At 41.0% G+C, this 20,712-nt stretch overlaps 2 protein-coding genes across 2 annotated transcripts in view; both read right to left on the bottom strand.

Annotated features, from left to right (window-relative positions):
* Positions 1–12,441, bottom strand: part of stk10 (serine/threonine kinase 10) — a 67,397-nt gene extending 54,956 nt beyond the window's left edge. Inside the window, exon 1 of the mRNA XM_080780305.1 lies at positions 11,956–12,441. Coding sequence (XP_080636431.1) covers positions 11,956–12,114 — 159 coding nt within the window. The 5' untranslated portion in view covers positions 12,115–12,441. The remainder of the gene's footprint in view (positions 1–11,955) is intronic.
* Positions 12,442–15,220: 2,779 nt separating this feature from the next.
* On the bottom strand, positions 15,221–20,110 carry cytl1 (cytokine like 1). Its single transcript, XM_080779750.1, has 4 exons — positions 19,984–20,110; positions 19,628–19,672; positions 18,128–18,274; positions 15,221–15,593 (listed from the first exon to the last, which is right to left on the bottom strand). Exons 1-4 carry the CDS (start codon positions 20,035–20,037, stop codon positions 15,528–15,530), a joined length of 312 nt encoding a protein of 103 aa, XP_080635876.1. The 5' UTR covers positions 20,038–20,110; the 3' UTR covers positions 15,221–15,527.
* Positions 20,111–20,712: the final 602 nt, after the last annotated feature.

The following is a 20,712-nucleotide window of genomic DNA, read 5'->3' as shown; positions in this document are numbered from 1 at the left end:
CTTTGGTTGGCACAAAAATAGTGGCGTAAGCGGGATTCGAACCCAGGAGGTATGGATTGAAAGACTATTGACTAACAAGAAGCTGTTGAGGGCTGATGTGATTTCACCCTTCTGCGAGATCAGGCTTATATTGAAAACAGGAAGTGGTGTGCCGATTGTTCATTGACCTTCTCCCGCAATGCATTTTGAAAACTTGTTAACAAATTGTCCACACACGGCACCACCGTCTGCTCAACAGTGATCTGCCAATTTATGTTCTAATCTACACACAAATGGAAATGGACCCACTTTGCAGGCAAGGTACAGTATCTACTGATGAAAAGCATTTTATTTTGTTTATTACCTATAAGTGATTTTTGTCTGCATTAATAAAATATAGACTCCAACATTTGCTAATAAGTAAATATATGCAGATATAAAAGATATTGGATAACGGTGCTGTCGGGCAGAACCCATGTCATCCTACAAGAGTGAGCGTCGCACAAAAGCAGTGAAAACAGCAGATGCTAGCTCGTAGATCTTGATGAGAGCTTAGATCGGCTATAGTTTCACCATGTTAAAATGTTTTAATCATCTTAATGAACAGTTTCGGACATACAAGGTTTCCACCCGACAGAAACGACATGGCTAGCAGCACAGTGTCAAGTCTGGCATTAATAGTGGGTTATTCATTAAGGGGGGGAGATAACCAGTTTGATGACTGTATCAACATGCACGGTCCAGTGGCGGAGAGAGAAACATGCAGACATAAAGAGAGGAGCTGTCTGCTTGTTGTCAATTATAACTTTGTTTCCATCGCTCTATAGTCTATGTTATAGGCCCTTTAACTCCTGACCCCCTGCTCCAGTACACACGCACGCACATGCTCGCACCCACCCACCCACCCACACACACACACGTCTGAGTGGGAACAAGATTGAGGAATGTGCTTCTGGGATGGAAGGGGAGATGAATGAATTTCACATCTTCGTGACGTGTGCATGTGTGTGCGCGTGCACGTGTGTACTGGAAACAAGAGGAAATTGCACTGAAACTCCTCATTGTATCCCCCATGGGACCCCTTGACTGGAAGCTAGCACAGTGTAAAGGCTTGCTGGTGTGTGTGTGTGTGTGTGTGTGTGTGTGTGTGTGTGTGTGTCTCTCAGAGAAATTGTGAATGTGATTGCAGGAGGATTTCTAATTGCAGTTACCTAAACTGGGCAAAATGTGTCACCAAAATCTTCTAAACTGCTTCCAGAACATCGACTAACAGTTAAAACCCTGCACCAATCTCAGTTGCATTAACTCAATTAACGGCATGACGCAGTCACGCAGATCAGATATGGTGCCGATTCTCCAGTGAAAAGAAATAGTGCTAAACTCTATAAAATACCACAAACAATAAGTGAACACCGAGTTTCCGGGGAGTCTTATGGGATTAATATTGCTTTAGGTGGCTAGTTATTCGATAAGCTAGTTTTCCCATGTAACTATTTCCTCCACCCATATTGGTGGTCTACACAGTAGCAACAAAAAGATCAAGCCTAAACTAACAAACACAAGACAGATTTCTTAATATTGCTAGTGCTTAAGCTCAAAGCTGTAAAATGATCTGTTTGCCACCCCTACATAAACACACACAGACCGGTAGACAAACAAAACACCCTCCCCACACTGTTTGTCAAACCCACTCCAGTAGCAGCAGCAGATAATCTGTTCAAATTGACCGTGACGGTCATAAACACAGACAAGGATTCTGGTTAGGGCGTCACACTTAATCAAAAGATTTCAGATTGCACGTAACTCAGGTAACGATAAAACTTATTCAAACTTCGTATTTAGCCTTCACCTCGCCCTCGTCTCACAAGAGTTAACAACCAGAACAATTGTATAACCCATCACAGACATCCATCAGGCTCACAAAGGAACAATACAATCACAGAGGCCTGGACATTACATACAATTTGGCCAAAGACTGTAGCAAATAATCGCAATGAAAACCTGTATAACGTCATCTTTCCTCCCACAACAAATCATAGTAATCAATGATTATGACCATATTCATCAAAATATTGAAGATTATCACATCAGTCATAAGTCATAACCATGCAGTCCTAGTAATCCTGGCAGATTTTTTCATTGCATGAAATGTGGAGCGCTGTGTGTGAACACCAATTAACCCATCCCTGAGGTCAATATCCTCTGGGCCGCATGAGTGTTATGACCTGGTGTGCCGACATGCGCATTTTGTAGCGTGTCATACACACCCTGTACGGAACACACTCACACACACACACACACACACACACACACACACACACCTTGTATAACAATTAGCGTGTAAGACCTTTGCACCGTCATAAACGTAAAGGTACGGCGCCGCCGCGTGCTCCTCGGAGAGCTGGAATGTGGCCGTCAAAGCCTCCATAATGACAGTATAGCCTGTAAAACCTGACCTATGCCATTGTAGACGCAGGCCTGTGGAAATGCTTATCTCTTATTCAGCAGATGGACTAGCTGCGTGACAGCGAAAGGCCCAGGAGTTTCACTTTAGTTTGCTTTCATTTTGGATAGGGATGCCTTTATATCAAGTGTACGCAGCGGATGCAACGTTTCATGGTCAGGGTTCGGGGACATTGCACCCGTTGCCAAAGCTCTCTAGCAATATTTGAATATTTGAGCCTTGTCAGAGTACTATTGTACAGTATATGCACAAATGTAAAGGTTACCGCACTTGATGATGCGTGAGATGAGGGACAATGTTTTTCCAAATATTGACTTCATCTATCTGCCTTTTTGAACTGCAAGAGAGCCAAATAACCTTAATATTTAAGCGTTGACATATCCACATATTGGAACTAAAATCAAAACAAAGCTGATTATAATATTAGAGGTCAAAGAAGCCACAATTCAGTTAGAATGAAATCCAAGACTACGAGACACTTAAACATAGTAGTTACAAGTTAATCTGGTCTCATGTTCCTGCCGGAGGTGAGAAGATAGCACTATAGCTGCTGACATCACCAGGCACAGGTCAAAAGGTCAAGACTATCCAGATCACTGACTAAGAGCCTTCCTTCTCTCCATTGAATGCAACAATCACAGCGCCAAACACCATGGATTAAAAAACGCTGAATGGCCTTGATCTCTGGAGCGGATACGGGTTAAACCATTTAAGCCCAACATCGAAATTAAAAAAGAAAAAGTCTTCTAAATCATGACAGTTTTCTGAAAAACCCATGTTTCTATGTCAGTGGTACTCAAACATTTTCATGTCAAGGACCCCCAAGATTATATCTATTTGGCCATGGACCCCCCATAAGCAAAGATTTGAGTTAAAAACGTTCACTCTGAAAGAATATATATATTAAAACATTTGAGTCACATTTTCACGATTTTTCAAAAATAGCAGACCTACAAGTTCGTAGCGCGGCACAGAGCTTGTAGATCTGCTATTTTTCAATAACTGCAACATAATGCTTGAAACATCAAAAGGGGTTCCCGCCCAAAAAGGGTTAAACCAGATCACAGGATCAAAGAGGAAACTTCACTCACTATCTCACTAGATTTCACACCGATGGTGTAGGTGGGTGGGGTAGGGTGGGAGTATGGCCTATTGACCACATGAACACCATCTACACTGCAGCCACGACTTGATGTACAAGCTTGTGATGGCTTGCATTGCGAGCTTGTTGATAGACCAGTTTCGGTGGAGAGATTTGATGTAGGAGGAAAAAAACAGGGACTCCGGTGAACAGAGGGTTTAAATGGTTAAACACTTACGCCTTCTACTTTGTCGTACGATAATTGTTAGCTTGTAGATCAGCAACTAAATGTTTGTGAAATGGCTGTGCTTTGTGCGATTCCACTTCAGCTTTAGGAAGGATGCTATGCATTTGCCGGAAATCTCCAGCTTCAGAAAGCAAGTAAAACCCGCTATGTGGGAACCTGGAACCTGTATTGCATAATTAAAGCTGTGTTGCATAATATTCAGATTCTATGCCTTAGTTAGAAGATAGCACCTTTTCACTGGGTGTAACTGCTAAGTGAACTATTACAGTACGCGACCTATGGTCTACCCCAAAGAGAATGCCACCCAGTTCTGCTATCTGCATGCTTTCTGTTTCCCATAACTGAATGACTGAACATAGGCATAAATTCATGACCTGTAAATACTGTAAGGGTGTGGGACACACCACAGCAGGGGACGGAAGTTTAAACTTCATGACCCCATGTGAAAGCTGGAGTTTCCGTCTTTTGAAGGATGTGATGGTTTTGCAACCTATCAGTTCAAAAACCGCAAAAGTGAACAGGTTCCTGTTTCGGCACAATATGTAGAAAACTAAAGAGGATAGTCACAACGCACACAGCCTAGGAGTTTATCATGTTTAAGACTATATGACAGTGGTTTTCAAACTTTCAAAAGGGCAAGTCAAAATCTCCAGCCACAACTGTATTCATTTCCATGCAAAGTAGCCTCTAGCACATATATATATTAAACCGCTTTTTCTTACTTTCACAAATTTTGTAAAACAGCAAACATATTTGCAATGCATTGTGAGCTTGTAGATCTGCGATTATATATAAGAAAAAATTGAAATCGTGTATAATCATATGCCCAAAATAGAGACGCCAGGTTGAACAAAAAGGTAGAATTTGCATATTCATTGGGAAACGAATTTGCATAGCATTTTTTCATAGCTGAATATGTTGCAATAATACCAAGGTGCAAGGTTGTGCTGCTTAAATGTTACATCTTGTGTACAGTTACAGTACACGAGTAAAACTTATTCTTCCTCTGCTTCCTTCAGACAATGCAGCAGCATACCGTAGGTAATAATAATAATACAGTAAAAAATAGATATGTGGGCCAGCTGTCACAAAATCCCAAAGAACTCCCGGACACTATTGTGCATCGGCACACCTTTGGGAACCAGAGCTGTAAAGCATTTCAAAATCACATTCTGATGAGCCAGTTCTGACTAGATAGCTGAGGCAATCTTACTGAATCCTGCCTAGACATGTCACCACAAATGGTGGATTAACAATATGACTATATAAAGCAAAACATGTAAAGCCACTACAAAGAACTGAGCTGACGTTTTAATTGCAATTCATAAAAAATGGCTACCTAATATACTACTGTAGTGAAAACTTCACTAGCTTATTAAAAGAGGCATTTTACACAGGCACATTTTAGACAAAAGCGCACATTTTTTGGAAACCTTTGTAAGTGTACATAACCAGATACAACTCAGTCAAACCATACATGTTCTCTGAGATAAATGACATGGACATCTTGTCATCTTCACCTTCACGAGAGGCTGTCTGGCATCGAAGCCTAGTCCACAGTCACTCCCACCCTAGTGGATTTCTTATCAGACCAGCATGGGCCCAGCTGGTCTGTAAAGATTACAGAAAACAACCAGGGCTCCAAGAGTTCTGATGACTGGAATACTATAGTACAAGTTTAAAGGGGTATTTCACATTTGACTTTGAGTGCTTATGTTTCTAATTAAGATTGGATCAATTCTAATCTTGTATAAATCTTCCAATCTTCCATAAGTCTTCCATTTCAAAATGATGTTTATTAGAAAAGATAATGTATCATGAGAAAGTCAGATACACAAGGCCAAATTATAACTCCTTAACATCCAGGAGCCCAACACACACTGAATGAATATAATTATATTAAATAATGACAAAAATCCCTAACAGGTTAAAGAACTGCTGAATATCTTGCTTCCCTACTGGGTGGGTACAGGAACCCAACTCAGAGACAATGAGCATTAACATTTAAAGAAAACATTTTATAGCCCTGTGATATAAACCACTAACTTGTTAAAGAACTTCTGAACAATTCCCTAACGGGTAAGGTACAGCACAAGGCTTCAGCACTTGAGACAAGGGGGATACACTAGACTAGATAGCAGTGACATGTGATTTTTCTATTGGTGACAGCTTGGAGCATAACACTGTGGTCTCTCTGTGACCCCTTTTCCACCGGTTGGGAACCAGTTCAGTACAGAACCAGTTTTTAGTCCATGAGCCAGACCTCCAAAATGGGAACGTTAATATGAATTGAGTGGGCCTAATTTGCATATTTAACTGTAACTGTAATACAAATTATACAATACATCATTGTCTTTGTGTAAGTAATCAACTGGGCAAGTTTCATGGTGATGACAATATTAATTTAATATAGGTATATTTTGCACACTCAATTCATAATTATAGTTCCAATTTTGGAGCTCTGGCTCGTGGACTAAGAACCAAAAAGAACTGAACCGGTTCCCCCCCCAAAAAAGGGGCCACTGTGTAATGAGTGTTACCATCACTGTATAAGTGTCTATGGAGACTCAATTCACTGTATGTGTGTCGATGGCAGTGAATCTCAAACTTCTTTGGCTCAGGGCAGTGAGGGCACCCCTGTAAATCATTTTCATCCACGTGACGGCACCCATGAATTGCATTAGCTACTTTATAGCACCTTACATTTATGTCATCTTGCGACTTGTGGTACATCAATATAAAATATGTAAATTTGTCATAAGATACAGTTTGTCACAGCGAAAACTTGAGAGAATATCAGATTTCGGAGGACAGATTGAAAATAACTTTATACTGACTATTTGCGTGCGTGCGTGCGTGTCGAGGTTGTATGTGTGTCTATGGGAGACCAACTTCACGATACAGTATTTGTGTGTAGACTCTCTATAGAGACTTAATTTAACTGTATGCGTGTCTATGGAGATTTAGCTTCACTGTATTTGGAGACTAGCTTCACAGATGGCAGCAGGTCAATGTGTGCTCAGTGGCACATGTCTCATTAATTAGTGAGGAACACCTCTCAGCAACTCTGTTTCACACTTCAGTTGCGGACAAAAACATGCTCACCTGCACGATGCACGCGCGGCCTCACATGAGCAATGAGCACAAGACAGAGACACACGCCTACACAACATTAGCAACATCCTGTGGCGCACACGCGCACACATGCACAGACGCACACACACACGAAGTTAAGACATGCTGGCAAGCAAGACTGCTGACCAAATAAGGTTTGAATTAATTGCAAAGTTTCACGATTACATATGATCGTGAACCTTTGCAATTAATTCAAACCTTATTTGGTCAGCAGTCATTGTATCCATAATTAATTTGTGCAGCCCTAGCTCTGTTGTTCCTTTTCCATTCCCCCAGAGACTGCTGCCTTCCTATGCTCTGTTGCATATAAATCTCCCCACACGTCTAACCAAGATGGGACAGTGTCTTAACTTCCTGTGTGCGTGTGTGTGTGTGTGTGTGTGTGTGTGTGTGTGTGTGTACGTAAAGAGAAAGCAAAGGGCTATGCTGTCCAGACAACCTCCTGTCTGTTGCTGTATACAGTAGCTCAACAAACATCAACTATGTAACATGAAACTGCATACAGTGCATTAGCACCTATTCTCTTCGGATGCCGTTTCCTGACGGTTGCAAGGCGATGCTGCCGGTCAACACAGTGAACTTGAATGGCACCAATACAAACAAGTTCACGCACACAACACAAGAAGGGCTGACAGGACAAAGATACATTTTCACTGAATCCAAATGATGTGTGACCAAATGTATGTTTGTAATGAAGATATTGAAAAATCTCAATGTCATGATGTACACAGAAAAGTCCATGTTCTTTTAACTCATATGGGCCCATTTTTAGTTTTTTACAGTACATTTAAAAGCCTTATGTACTGTATAACATGTCATTTGTGTTACACTCAGGATTGTGCAGTGTATTGACAGTCAGGCTACAATATGTGTGACACTGATTGGATGTGTTCCAGTGTGACCCGTTCACTTCCATCACTGACACACTGCGGGCGACTGCCATACTGGGACCTCGTGACACAGAAAGCCTAAGAATGTCAACAACATCCTGTGCGTGCACAAATGCGCGCGTGCGTCCATCCGTCTGCGTGTGTGTGTGCGTGTGTGTGTGTGTGTGTGTGTGTGTGTGACTGTGTGTGTGCATGCATGCGTGCGTGTGTCATAACACACCATGTGGCCACACATTCAAAGTCACATCTACAAAAGGGAGCATGCTGGACCCGTCCTGCCTTGTTTATTATGTATAATCATGGGCATAGAAGCTCCACAACAATTCAAGTCCTGCTGCCCACAACAATATACTGTGAGCTGGCCAGTGGCCACACTCCATATACTGTACATCAAAGGGACAGTTTGATGGCTTCAGACAAGGAGCCGCCTGCGAGGAATCTTACTTAATGGAGGTAACACGAATGACGTGAAGTGACGGTGCACATTTAACAGTTACTGTATGAAAGTCGAGAAGGCTCATTTGAAAACCTAAAACAAAAACAGACTTCTGGTTAATGCTTCATTTATTCTTACAGAAAGCTGAAATGGTCCAGCTAAAAACTGTCCGCTGTGGCCACATGCCCACCAAAACAAACACTTTGTCACAAACCCTTTTATACTGTGTCTTAAATGAGATACACATTATTGCAAGACAGCATTGCATGTGTGGTAGTTTCAGCCTGAGCCCACACAGATTGTGATTTAAGATATTATTAGAGGGAAGGGCACATGCACGCACACACACACACACACACACACACACACACACACACGTGTGAGGTGTCATGCTTCCATTGCATTGACTTTGAGGACGGTCAATGACCCTTAGTTTAGACAGACTGCTAACAGAACTGAACTCAACCAAATCCAGTGTGGTCTGTTCTCTGAGGAGTATCTCAAAAAGACATGTTGAGTCTACTTTTTGTTAAGTGGACTGGAAAGGTCAAGGGTCACTTTATTTTTCTTTAACCACAAACCACATTAACCCTAGTGGTGATCCCGATAGGCTATTTTGTAATAGCCTTGGTATAAAATAGGGCTTAAGTGGGTATAGGTAAGCCGCAACTCCTGCGGAGATCATGATGTCTGCATGATTTCTGCCTTTTCATCACATGGTATGCCTCTAACAAACATTCAGAAAGGATTATCACTGTGCATCTTGGAGCATTTCTACATAGTTAGCCACTTGACCGATTCCCAAGGGCCCCCTGCTGCTTTCCTATCAGAAGGGATGCTATAGGGTTCAAGCCGGGTTTGAAGGCCAGTCATAGACATAAAAGAGCCTTGCATTGACTGAGGAGAAAGGGTGGGAGCAGGATGGATTAAAGACGAGGCCATGGTGGATAAAGAACTTGAATGGTGGACAGGAAAAAAAACATCCCAGATTCACTACTTGAGGCCCTGCCCTGTCCCTCCCACAGACAAGCTGATTAGTTCTGAGGCTCTGGGAGACGTCGACTCAAGAGTAGTCTCCTCTGTGTCTGCCTACGATTTCCTCTACTCTGTCAGCTTGCCTCCACCTTCTTCCTCCATGTTGCCATAACACTTAATCTACAATGGCCCTGACAACTGCAGGTGTGGACCAGTCTGTCCTCCTCCACAGGCTAAGATAGGCAAGCCCGGGGCCAGTTGAATGGCCAAAGCAATGCAGCGGGCGTGTTAAGCGGAAGTTTCTTAATAAAAGCACTCACAGGGATGGGATTGCTATAGTCACTGAAGTGGAATGTTCCTCAGGACATTTAATCCAAACAAAAGTTATTCTTAACGTTGTCCCTTTAAGACAACATGGGCATGTTTTGATTAACCGCGGTTGTAATGGACAGAAGATGACGAGATTAAAACCTGACCAACACATGAACAAGTGGATTCTGATTCATCTGATCAATGCTCTCTTTCTCTGTACTTTATTTTAATGCCACCATATTGTCAAATTCAGGTGGTGTATTATGTGAAACGGACAGCCCCGTTTAGGCGTGTCCGTTTCCCCTCCAGGTTGTCAATAGGTGGAGGATGTCTCACATACAGTACAGGTTTAATTTAATTGTTTCACTTAGCTTAACGATTGAACCCTATTCTGGGTTGAAGTTGAACAGTCCATGAAAATCCAACAAAAATCATACACAGTAGAAACTAAAAACTTGATAATTGATCATTTAACTCAAGTTACTTTAATGTAATCAAATGAACAACTTATACACTTTGAGTAAAAGATGTTCTTGAGAGCCAGTCTGTATCCCAACTTCCTCACCACACCCCCAAGCCACCCCATGTGCATCTTCTGACCAGTATATCACACACACACTATCCAATACAAACAAAATAGTCCAAATAAGGTGGACTCCAGTTAAAAGGCGAGCTTGTTCTGCTCGACGCAGGCCTCTCGGTCAAGCATCACTTGTTCCACTGAGGCCCCCGGTGACGATGTGCTCGCAGTCAAAGACGCTCACTGTGCTCTGCTGTGCACAGCAGACAGAGCCAGCTCGCGGGGAGACTGCAGGTTAAAAATGTGCTTCTCTCTCCCCAAGGTGGAGAGAGACCGCAGCTGATGTTCTGAGAAACACTGGTGGCTGGTTGTGCCTTCACTGCTCCGACTGAGAAACATGGCTTGAGACATTAGGAAAAGCAATTTAATCCATATGGTGTGATTCTGTGATGCTCACAGTGCATTGCAAACTTGCAGATCTTCTATGTTTGGCAAAATGTTCCCCCCCAGAATATGGATGCTGGGGTTCCGGTTCAGGTGGTTAATGGAAATATGAATAATAGAGCTACAGTTAAATATAAGACGGTGAGTGACTAATGGGCTACTCAAACAGGTGCAGTTAACTCTCCAGGTGGGTGGGTCAGGGGTGGCAAACATCTGAAACATTACCAATAACTTATAGTGGTGGAATACACTCAGTACTGTAACGAGGTGCATTTACTTTAATTGAGTATTTCCATTATTTGATACTGTAGACTTCTAGTTCTACACCACTATATATATATATATATATATATATAAATATATATATAAATATATAAATATATATATAAATATATATATATATATATATATCTCAGAATAATAGGACTTTGTAAATTAAGCTACCCAGCAGCATATTAAGTAATTGAAATCAGCCCCACCTTTACCAGCTGCAACATTAAAGTAATTTAACACAATTACATTAACTGAGACTTTGTGAAACATTATTATAGATTAAGCTACCCAGCAGGCCCACAGTAATTAAATCCAGCCCCACCTTTACCAGCTGCAACATTAATGGGACCATTCATGTATTACTAATAACATTAAATAATAATATGATTGTGAAATGGGCCTTTACTGCATGAGTGAAGAAATAATAGATCTGCATATATCTATTGCATGCATGCTACTCCATGCTACAGATAGCATACTTTTGTACTCTTATACTCATAAGACACTACTAAATCAAACTATTAGTAGGCCTATGCCTACTTCCTCCCCCACCACTGCAGTGCACTGCTTGTCTGCTTCTTACAACCTGTTGTTCTGGGTGGCCTGGACTCTGACCACTGACCAGCGGCATAATCAAGGGTTTAGTACTACGGTCGTAAAAACGTGTGGGTGTTCGGAGTGGGCTAATCTCTCTCTGACTGACTGGAACCACTACCACTTGCTTCTCAAAAGACTTCACTGAACAAAGTGGACAACGTTAAGGGTGGCAAAGATCTCCAGGAGTGAGATACTAGGACGCCAATGCTTCTAGGAGCCTTAATTGGATCAAGACTGCCATAGATGTGTATTTGATCGATTTTATCATTTTTACATTTGCATATCTAAGTAATATATTCAGACTCGATTATATACGATGATATTGATAGTCTTTTTCGCTTGGCTATACTTCTATGACACACACAACATAGTCGCAAAATGACGCAGTGTCAGGGACAGACAGCACAGCAGGTGCAAGCTAGTGCGAAATGTAAATTACAGGTTACAATTCTAGTTGGTATGTCTACTTGGAGAATAAACCACACACTGAGATCAATCCTGTTCATAACTCTGAGACAGACCGTGTAGGCTACAAATGGACCCTTCTTGTACACTCTCGGAGTTTAAAGTGTGCGTTATGAATCTGTAGCTTAGCTGCTTACCTTGTACACTTTTCCAAAAGCCCCATCGCCCAGCTCGCCAACGATCTCCCATAAGTCGTTTGGATTGATATCCCGATGGACGTGCTCATATTGCTTCACCTTCTTCTTGATGTCAAGAGAAGGCAGGCGAAGGATTTTGCTAAATCTAGCAAACGCCATCGATTGCGATTTATCGATTACAAAAATCCTAGGGAAATAAAAAAAATAAGCTCTACACACAAATCTAGAAAAAAAAACAAGACGCGCGCGTCCTGACGCGCAGCCACTACAACACTTGCCTACCCAATGTGCGCGGAATTATGTCTCGCGTCCTTGCAGAAAAGAAAACACTGTAAATGAGCTTCGAATCGGTTAGTCCACGCCGTCCATTCCTTCCAGTGCTGCTGTGAGCTCCGAGATCAAAAATAATATTGTCATTCACGTAGTATTGCGGCGCCGCTGCTAACGCTGGACGCACGAAGTCCACCTGCCTCCAGGAACACGGCGAATAATCATTAGTGGGAGAGAGAGTCAGAGAGAGCCTCTGCAACTTGTTGCTACACAGTTCACTTCTCTGTAAGCCCCACCCTGTGGCCAAAACGGCCCTCCCACGGTCGTCATGGAAATGTAGTTCTTCTATCGGCTTTACTACTGTGAACAGTGTGAAAAGGAACTTCATATCCGGGTTGCGTGAACTGAATTTAGTGTGTGTGTGTGTGTGTGTGTGTGTGTGTGTGTGTGTGTGTGTGTGTGTGTGTGTGTGTGTGTGTGTGTGTGTGTGTGTGTGTGTGTGTGTGTGTGTGTGTGTGTGTGTGTGTGTGTGTGTGTGTGTGGCTTCTCCTTCTCTGAAGACTGACTCTGTTATGTTGTTGTTTTCGTTTTGTCTACCGGTATTAGAATACACAGGTGAGTCAAAATGTAGCCAGTTTATTTTTAGACGCGCACGTACGCATGCACGCACGCAATAGAGCTTAATAAAACAATTTAAATGTTACTTTAATGTGGACTACATTCCACATGAAGTATCAGGGTGAGGCTCCGCTTCACTCATCTTCATAATGTTATTATGAATAATAATATGTCAAATAAAGTCTAGTATGCCTGGCAACTATTTATCTAGCTCTATAGCACCACCTAGTGGCAAAACAAAATAGATTTATCTAAAATCCATTTATTGATTGATTTATTGATTGATTGACATTTGTATTTCACAGTATGTATGTACTACTAACTGAGTAGCCTACTATAGACGAATAACAGTTTAAGTCCACATTTTATTCTGACCCCTTCACGAAAAGGTCTCGTTGTCCTGACCCCTATATGTAGAATGGGTACATTTCAAACGAAAAACATGATTCTGATTCACTGTACTCTCTAGTGAGGAGTGCATGTTATGAATATGATATGAAGGTTTCAGCATGATAATTACATTTATACAGGTTTTAGTGCTAACGCAGACATATCTGATCTCAGGCAACCTGTACAGATCATTGTCCTCAGCATTACATTTTTCAGTTTTTTCTGCTATAATTATGTAAACGTTTCCAAATGTACATTTCTGTTCTAATAGAGAACAACCTGGGACAGACATAATGCTTCCTCAAGTTACTGTAAGATGCATGCACAAATTGATTGATTGATTTATTGATTGAAGTATTTATTAACAGTTTGCAGAATTACATTAGGCTACTATTCAAGCAAGTGGCCTGCAGCATTTCCCAGGGCGTCATGACATTTGAATGATAGTTTTATCTGATGTAGTTAGCTGTTGCAACGCATGCTAAAATAGTTCAAAGGCTAATGCTATAATAGATAAATGCATATATATTGGGGGGGGGGGGGGGGGGGTTTCAGCTCGAGGCATTGATTTCAAAGTGACACAGACAAGCAAAACATCAACATAAGGGGACTGTGCTTTTGAAGACATCTATTTGGGTGCATCTCTTCAACTATAGTGACAACAATATTGGAGCACAAAATAGGACTCAACAGGTCCCAACCTGGTGATGACACCTTAACTGTTCTGCTATGTTTGCTGTCATGGCTTCTCACAAGTTACTGAGACATGGTCCCCACATTCCATGTTCCTACCGTGATTATTCTGATGAATACTAGTGGTAAGAAGAAGTATTGTGCCATTCATTAAAATGCAATTCAATGTAGGAGAGGTTTTATAGAACATCTCAAATGTTTTAACAAATATCTTTTACAGTGAAGTCAAACAAAAAACTCAACTCACTACACTAATGATTATATTTCAGAAACTGATTCCCTGGGAAATACATAGCATATTTCCAAATTATGGCAGACACATCAAAGAAATATTATCCAAATATCAACACAATGTCAACTACACTTGATAAGAAGAAAGGGTAACTCAGAGAAGGTGTCCTCATTTGAGCAAAATCCAGTTTTCTGCCTATATGAGTGTAGTGTTCTGAACTCTGGGTTACATGTTCATGTGTGTCCATGCGATCTGTTCTGTCCCCTGACAATTAAAGCTAGATGTTAAACCAAAGGGCCAGTCCACTGTACCACTGTCCTCTCCACTGAGGTCACAAACAATACTCAATCACAATATAGGTCACAAACATTCAATTTGACAACAAGACTAACAACAAGAACTAAATCTTGTTTCCTGATAAGTGATAACACACACAATGAACACTTTAAGTGCAACTCCAGGTTAAGTAATAGGCCACCAGATGTCACCCTTGTGTCCTTTTAAGTTTATTTTCACCTGTCTTGTCATGATGACTGTAAATGTATTTGTACTCCTGGGTTGGAGACAGTTAGCATTGAGTCATTGATATTCATTTTATAGGGGCGGCAACATATATATATATATCATCTAAGTCAGTTGAACCACTTTAAACATAAAAATGCATTGACTATTGTAAATAGTTTTTCACCATTTTACCAAAAAGCTATAATTTGGCACAGTTTTCACAACCTTCACTTCATGTACCTAATCGCTTGACACTATTTGGTATACTTCACTCTCCAAACACATGTTCGGTTGTTGCACACTTCTCACATAAAGTCTCAAAGCATCAACCTAGTGAACTTAATTACAACCAGTGTTGTTAAAGATTATTAATCCCTGCCAAAAGTACCTAGTTACTTATTACTTTACCTAATACTTTTTTTCTCGCCCCCATTAATTGAGAGAAAATACTGGAATAAAAAACACAAAAGACAAAAAAGCTATAGCCTATTGTTTTGATACATTTTGTGTAAAATAACAAAAAGTTACAAGGATATTGGAAATTATGTTTATTTACTGTAAGATGGTTAAATTATACCCTTTTAAGCACACATGCATTGAAATGCAAAACATTCCAGTTACTTTAAGTTGGAAACAATGCATTAAAATTATTAAAGGTGCAGTAAAACAGAACAAAACCTTTTTTGTTTTAACATAAAACTATCACTTACTGTACACTACATCTAATGCATTCCAAAGGTGAGAGAATAACAAGTCAAGTGAGAGATAACATGTATCAGGTGTAGAATTAATGCAGCATCCTGAATCTCTCAAGCTTCCTCTCTGTCTCTCTTTCTTCTTTCTATTTTCTCCTGCAGAGAGCATGTCATTTCCCGTATCTAGCAGGTGGGCGCTCCAAAGCTGCACAATCAGCGACTGTGAACACCAGGTCCTACAAACAGAGACAAGAGATGAGTGTGTGTGTGTGTGTGTGTGTGTGTGTGTGTGTGTGTGTGTGTGTGTGTGTGTGTGTGTGTGTGTGTGTGTGTGTGTGTGCACGCGCGCGAGTGCGTGCGTGCAAAGGTCTTTCTTGCTGAACCCGCTAAACCCGACTTTTTTCCGATCGTATTTTCCTGCGGAACACACTAAACCCGTCTTTTGTTTTATATGTTTAATTTGCCGTTTTTTGATAACTTTTAAGACGTGGATTCCCTCGGACAGAGTGACAAATATGACGCGTTCGGATGACGTAACTGGAAATCGAAACTTATCATTGGCTTGCTAGGGCGTATGGGAAACTGAGGCGCAATGCAAAGTCTATAGTCAAATTCCAATACCCAAATCCAATACACTTGGTCATCCAGCATGGTGGTGTTACGGTGAAATTGGTGACCTGCTGAAATATGTGACAATCGTGTAGACAATCACATAATGTCATGTAAGTTGTTCGAAGTCCACAAGATGGTCACATATTTCAGCAGGCCGCCAATTTCACCCTAACACCGCCATGCTGGAGTCATCGAGTGTGAGTGAGCGAGTGGCCGAGATTTTGGGTATTAGAATTTGGCTTATGGGAGACCAGGCTCCGCCTGCGCTTCCCTCTTCCTATCTGCTTTTGAAAACGGCGCGATACTTCATCAAAGGTTAGTGAAAAACTCTGCAGGGAAACAATGTTTATTATGGACCACTTAATATGGTTCACCATACAAGCTCACTGCGACAACGTTGTGAGCGTTTCTGCACAATAACAGAGAACAGAAAAGACACCAGTATAGAGCCCATATAATGTACACTTAATATGGTTCACCATATTAAGTGCTTGTTGACCTGCGAAATCCTTCCCCACAATAAGGATGCTGAGGTTTAAGGCCCTCATTTATCAATCGAGTGTAAAATCTGCCACAGATTCGAGTGCAGGTTTCGTAGTACACCCACGTCGCCACGGCATTTATAAAGTGATCGCAAACAGCTGATCCTTCCTTAATTTCGTTCTGACGTTAATAAATGTGACGGCTGAAATCTATCTGGCACGCCCTATGAAATCAAGCCTCGCCCTCGTTTTTGCGACCTGAAAACGGCAATACGTTTCCTGAAACCATGGTTACATGGACTTGCTGCCCCAGCTCTCTCATACACACACAGACGCACGCACGCACACGCAACTTGCAACTTGTTGTATCTTAAATAAATAAACCTGCATGAATTAAATAAAGTTGTAGGTCTGTTTCTCCTCTCGCTTCGCTTCCCCCTTGCTGCCCGCCTCACCCCCCCCCGCACGCACGCTGACGCACATATCGCAATTTGCAAGCAACTGTCACTGTATGTTGTTAGTTGTACAGTTATATTAAATTATTAAAGTATTTTTAATTTAATATACAACAAGATCTATTAGTGAACGAAAACCTGAACCTGTGAACCATGAATTAAATAACAAATAGGCGCGCGCGCGCACACACACACACACACACACACACACACACGCTGCTGTTTTGCATAGGTGCTGCTCCTCGATCCTGTCCTGTCTGCCTGTCTGTCTGTCCGTGACACCGTGATCAACTGACCATGCACGTTCGACAGTCTATTTAGATTGCCTCACAGTCGCTGCAGTGGATAGGCTGTCAACTCAACTCAACTGTCAATATATGAATGTGCAGCTAAAACCGTAGCCCATGTGGCTGGCACTGGAGGAGTGGTGGTGGTGGGCTGGCTGGGTAGCCTACATCTCCGATGCGGTTCCCACTTGCGCTGGCGGTACATTTGGCATTCGAGCGACGCGTCGGGTTTATTAAACGAGGAGGAGATTGCACATGTAACTCCAGAAAGACATCGGCCTACTGTAGATTAGGCTACAGTATATAGGCTACCCATGCATGTTGGGACTCTCCGCAGCTGCAGGCAGCACTGCACGTAGGCTATACTTTCCAACGTCATGGAAATATTCCAGCACAGACAGCCCAAATCCTCGCATGTATGCGCTCATGCAAAACACTGTTTAAATGGCTTAAATCAAGTGCGATTTTAATTGTAAAGTTGGAAAGCTCCTATAAATTTAATATGACACAAAGACACATCTTGTAGGTCCATTCCTTTTTTCTTTTTCTTTTTTTACATGTAGCCCATATACATACAGTTTTATATTAACATTTTAGGAGTGAATACATATGTTTCGATGCCTTTGGCAGCCTCTCAGCTGGTCAAACAATGCTGCTCCGCCGTTCTGCGGAGAAAAACATGCGTACGCCAGCTGAGGAGCAAACGTGGATTTTCAACGTTGTCACGTTCAATTTCAAGCTTTGGCGGAAATGGTAAATGTCAAAAATGTCGGTAATTTCGGCGTGCACCCATATTTTGGCGTACGCACGGTTGATAAATGAGGGCCCTAAGTGTTTAAGCTTCCAAAAAAAAAAAGACAACTCAAGTAAAGTAGAGCTTATTTAAGTACAGTACTCAAGTAAATGTACTCAGTTGCCGATCAGCAATGCTTACCCCGTGACACTTCTGGGACATGATGATGTAGAGCTGTCGGACAGTGACGCCCAACCTCCTGACCTCCCTGGTGTAAGAACAGCGTCTTGCTCGCAGGCCGTCCACCATGGAGATGTAGGTCCTCATCTTCACCATGATGCACTCATTCTGGAAGCGGCAAGCACAATTAACCTTGTATCTGGGTATCAAGGCTATTGCAGTTTTGTGTGTTTGTTAGTTTAGTTTTTGGTTATTGAATATATACATATTAATTTTTTGTTCAGTTTACATAACGGTAGATGGATAGATACCTTTATTTCAGGCACCAGAGACAGCACAGCAGTAAAACGTTACAGATACAGGGCATAGAAGTACAGAAGAGTAACATTTTTTGTTTGAGTGTTTTATTGAAATATGGATTAAGCAAGATTCAACAAGGTAAGACAATAGCAGATTGACCATCTCACAATTAATGATTGTGAGCTTTTAGATCTGCTGTTTTAGCTACTTTTGAATTTTTTTGACAATGTCTAAAAGTGTCTAAACATTTTCTCTTTGACTTTAGTTCTGAACACTTTGATTTAATTATCACTTTTTTGTAAAACCAGCTTTTATTTGTATTTCAGTTAACTCAACAAAGTTTAGGAAAAACAGTTTGCGCTCTTGTCTAAGGAATAAAGGTTTTCCAGTCAGGAGAGTAAGCCAAACAAAAGACAAAGAAGACAAGAAGGAATGCTCACACACACCGACATAACAAAAGGAATGTCCACAGTGGTTTGGCAGATGCAAAAAATACATGTTTGCATCTTCCAAACCTCTGTGGACATTATTTTGTTTATGTTGATGTGCGAGCATCCCTTTTGTCTTCTTATTACAGTTAACTAAATTGTTTTTCCAAACAATTTTTTCTAGATATAATTATTTAGTTAGTTTTAGTTAACTGTACTACTATATTGTATACTGCACTGGACAGTGTATTCACTGTCCGTTTTGTCAGACCATATCTTCACAAAGCACCAACAATAAGTCTGTTTTGAAAGATAGATAGAATAGATAGAAACAGTTAATTTGCATTTAACTCCTGTGCTCAATCAAAGTCAGATCAAATGATATGGATTATTATCACATTGCTTAAATCCATACACACTGTCATGCTATATTGTGTTTTAACCTTTTGGATTTGAATGTGTGCAGGTACACTTGTACGTATTGTAAGTATTTCAATCAATCAGTCAATGTAGCATAATATTTGAATAGGCCTACATCATATTTGTTTCTTCTTTTAATACACTATACAATTTCGTTCATCTGAAAGACTTCAATGTCAAGTTGAGCTGTTAACAAGTTAACAACAAGTTGAGTTGTTACATCTTGTGTAGGCTACAGCTACTGTGCATGAGACAAAAAAATCATATGAAGACAAACTCAAGCTTCATCTCAAAATTAAATTTACAGAAATGTATAATCTCTTGTTCACTAGCCTATGACCTGACAGATATGTTTTAGAGTCATGATACTTACATGGACATCTATGTAGAGATCTGGTATGCTTGCCATGCAGTGGCTCTGGGAAATGAAACAATATTTAATTTAAAACAAACAAAACTTTCATGCTGACAAGACAATACTCTAACAGTAGAGTCTACTGTATAGTATAGCCTACTCCAAGTAACTGTTTCCTACTCTCAGACAAACATTTGCCGGAGAAAGACTTTTTTTCTTCTCAAAATAGGCAAACATTCTGGTAAAATAGATATGCTCTGATAACCTAACTGGTTAAGTATCTTTTTGGTACAGGTGAAATTAGCCATGTTCATGTGCATTTTTGTCCATAAAATCTTAATTAATAATAATTATTATTATTATTTCTGACTTACGGTTTGCGGGTCCCTCTTTAACCAAGCTGCTTGTTCCACGAGTTCTCTCGCCATGGTGAGCACCTTGGTGTAGCATGTGGGGGGGCTATATGGGTAACCCAGTGCCACAGGTGCCAATGACAGAAACAACAGCCAGGGGTGTAAGAAAGCCATGGTGACTGACTGACTGACTGACTGACAGTTACAGAAATATCAAAAACACCCAGTCTGGACTGGAGTGGGATATGGTTTTATAATTATGGTACAAAGCGCAGCCACAAGCACGCACACGCGTTACACACACACACACACACGCCCGTTACACACACACACACACACACACACACACACACACACTGTATAACGCACGCGCATTATATACACATATATACATACACACACGCACACACACACTCAGACCTGGACATATAAAATAAATAAATGTGCACTCTGACTCAACGCATGACACACAGCGATCAAAACAGGTTCAAACATGACGTGTCTGACGTGATTAAGCAATTGCACAAAAATGCCAGTCTTTGTGTCTTCATGCATGCATGCATGCGTGTTGTGTGTGCAATAAACTGTGCTTGCTGTAACAGTAGGCATAGAGTAGGCAAAAGATTAGTTAACAGAAGCAAGCTTTTGATCGGTGACAGTACAGCTGTTGACAAAATGGACAAAGCCTTATATCTTTTAATGCTGCATTTTTAAAAAGGCATTTTAACTTTTAATAAAGCATTGCCTAGA

The sequence above is a fragment of the Protomyctophum bolini genome, assembly GCF_963924005.1.
Source record: "Protomyctophum bolini genome assembly, chromosome: 13".
Taxonomy (NCBI): Eukaryota; Metazoa; Chordata; class Actinopteri; order Myctophiformes; family Myctophidae; genus Protomyctophum; species Protomyctophum bolini.
Note: the sequence above shows the minus strand (reverse complement) of the source record. Positions and strands in the feature narration are given on the sequence as shown.

Excerpts from the sequence above, each read along its gene's own strand:
- cytl1 (XM_080779750.1), bottom strand. The coding sequence starts at position 20,037 with ATGGCGAGAGAACTCGTGGAACAAGCAGCTTGGTTAAAGAGGGACCCG. Across the intron at positions 18,275-19,627 it reads ATCTCTACATAGATGTCCAT|AATGAGTGCATCATGGTGAA; the intron begins GTAAGTATCATG and ends TGCCGCTTCCAG. Across the intron at positions 15,594-18,127 it reads TGTCCCAGAAGTGTCACGGG|GACCTGGTGTTCACAGTCGC; the intron begins GTAAGCATTGCT and ends CTCTGTTTGTAG.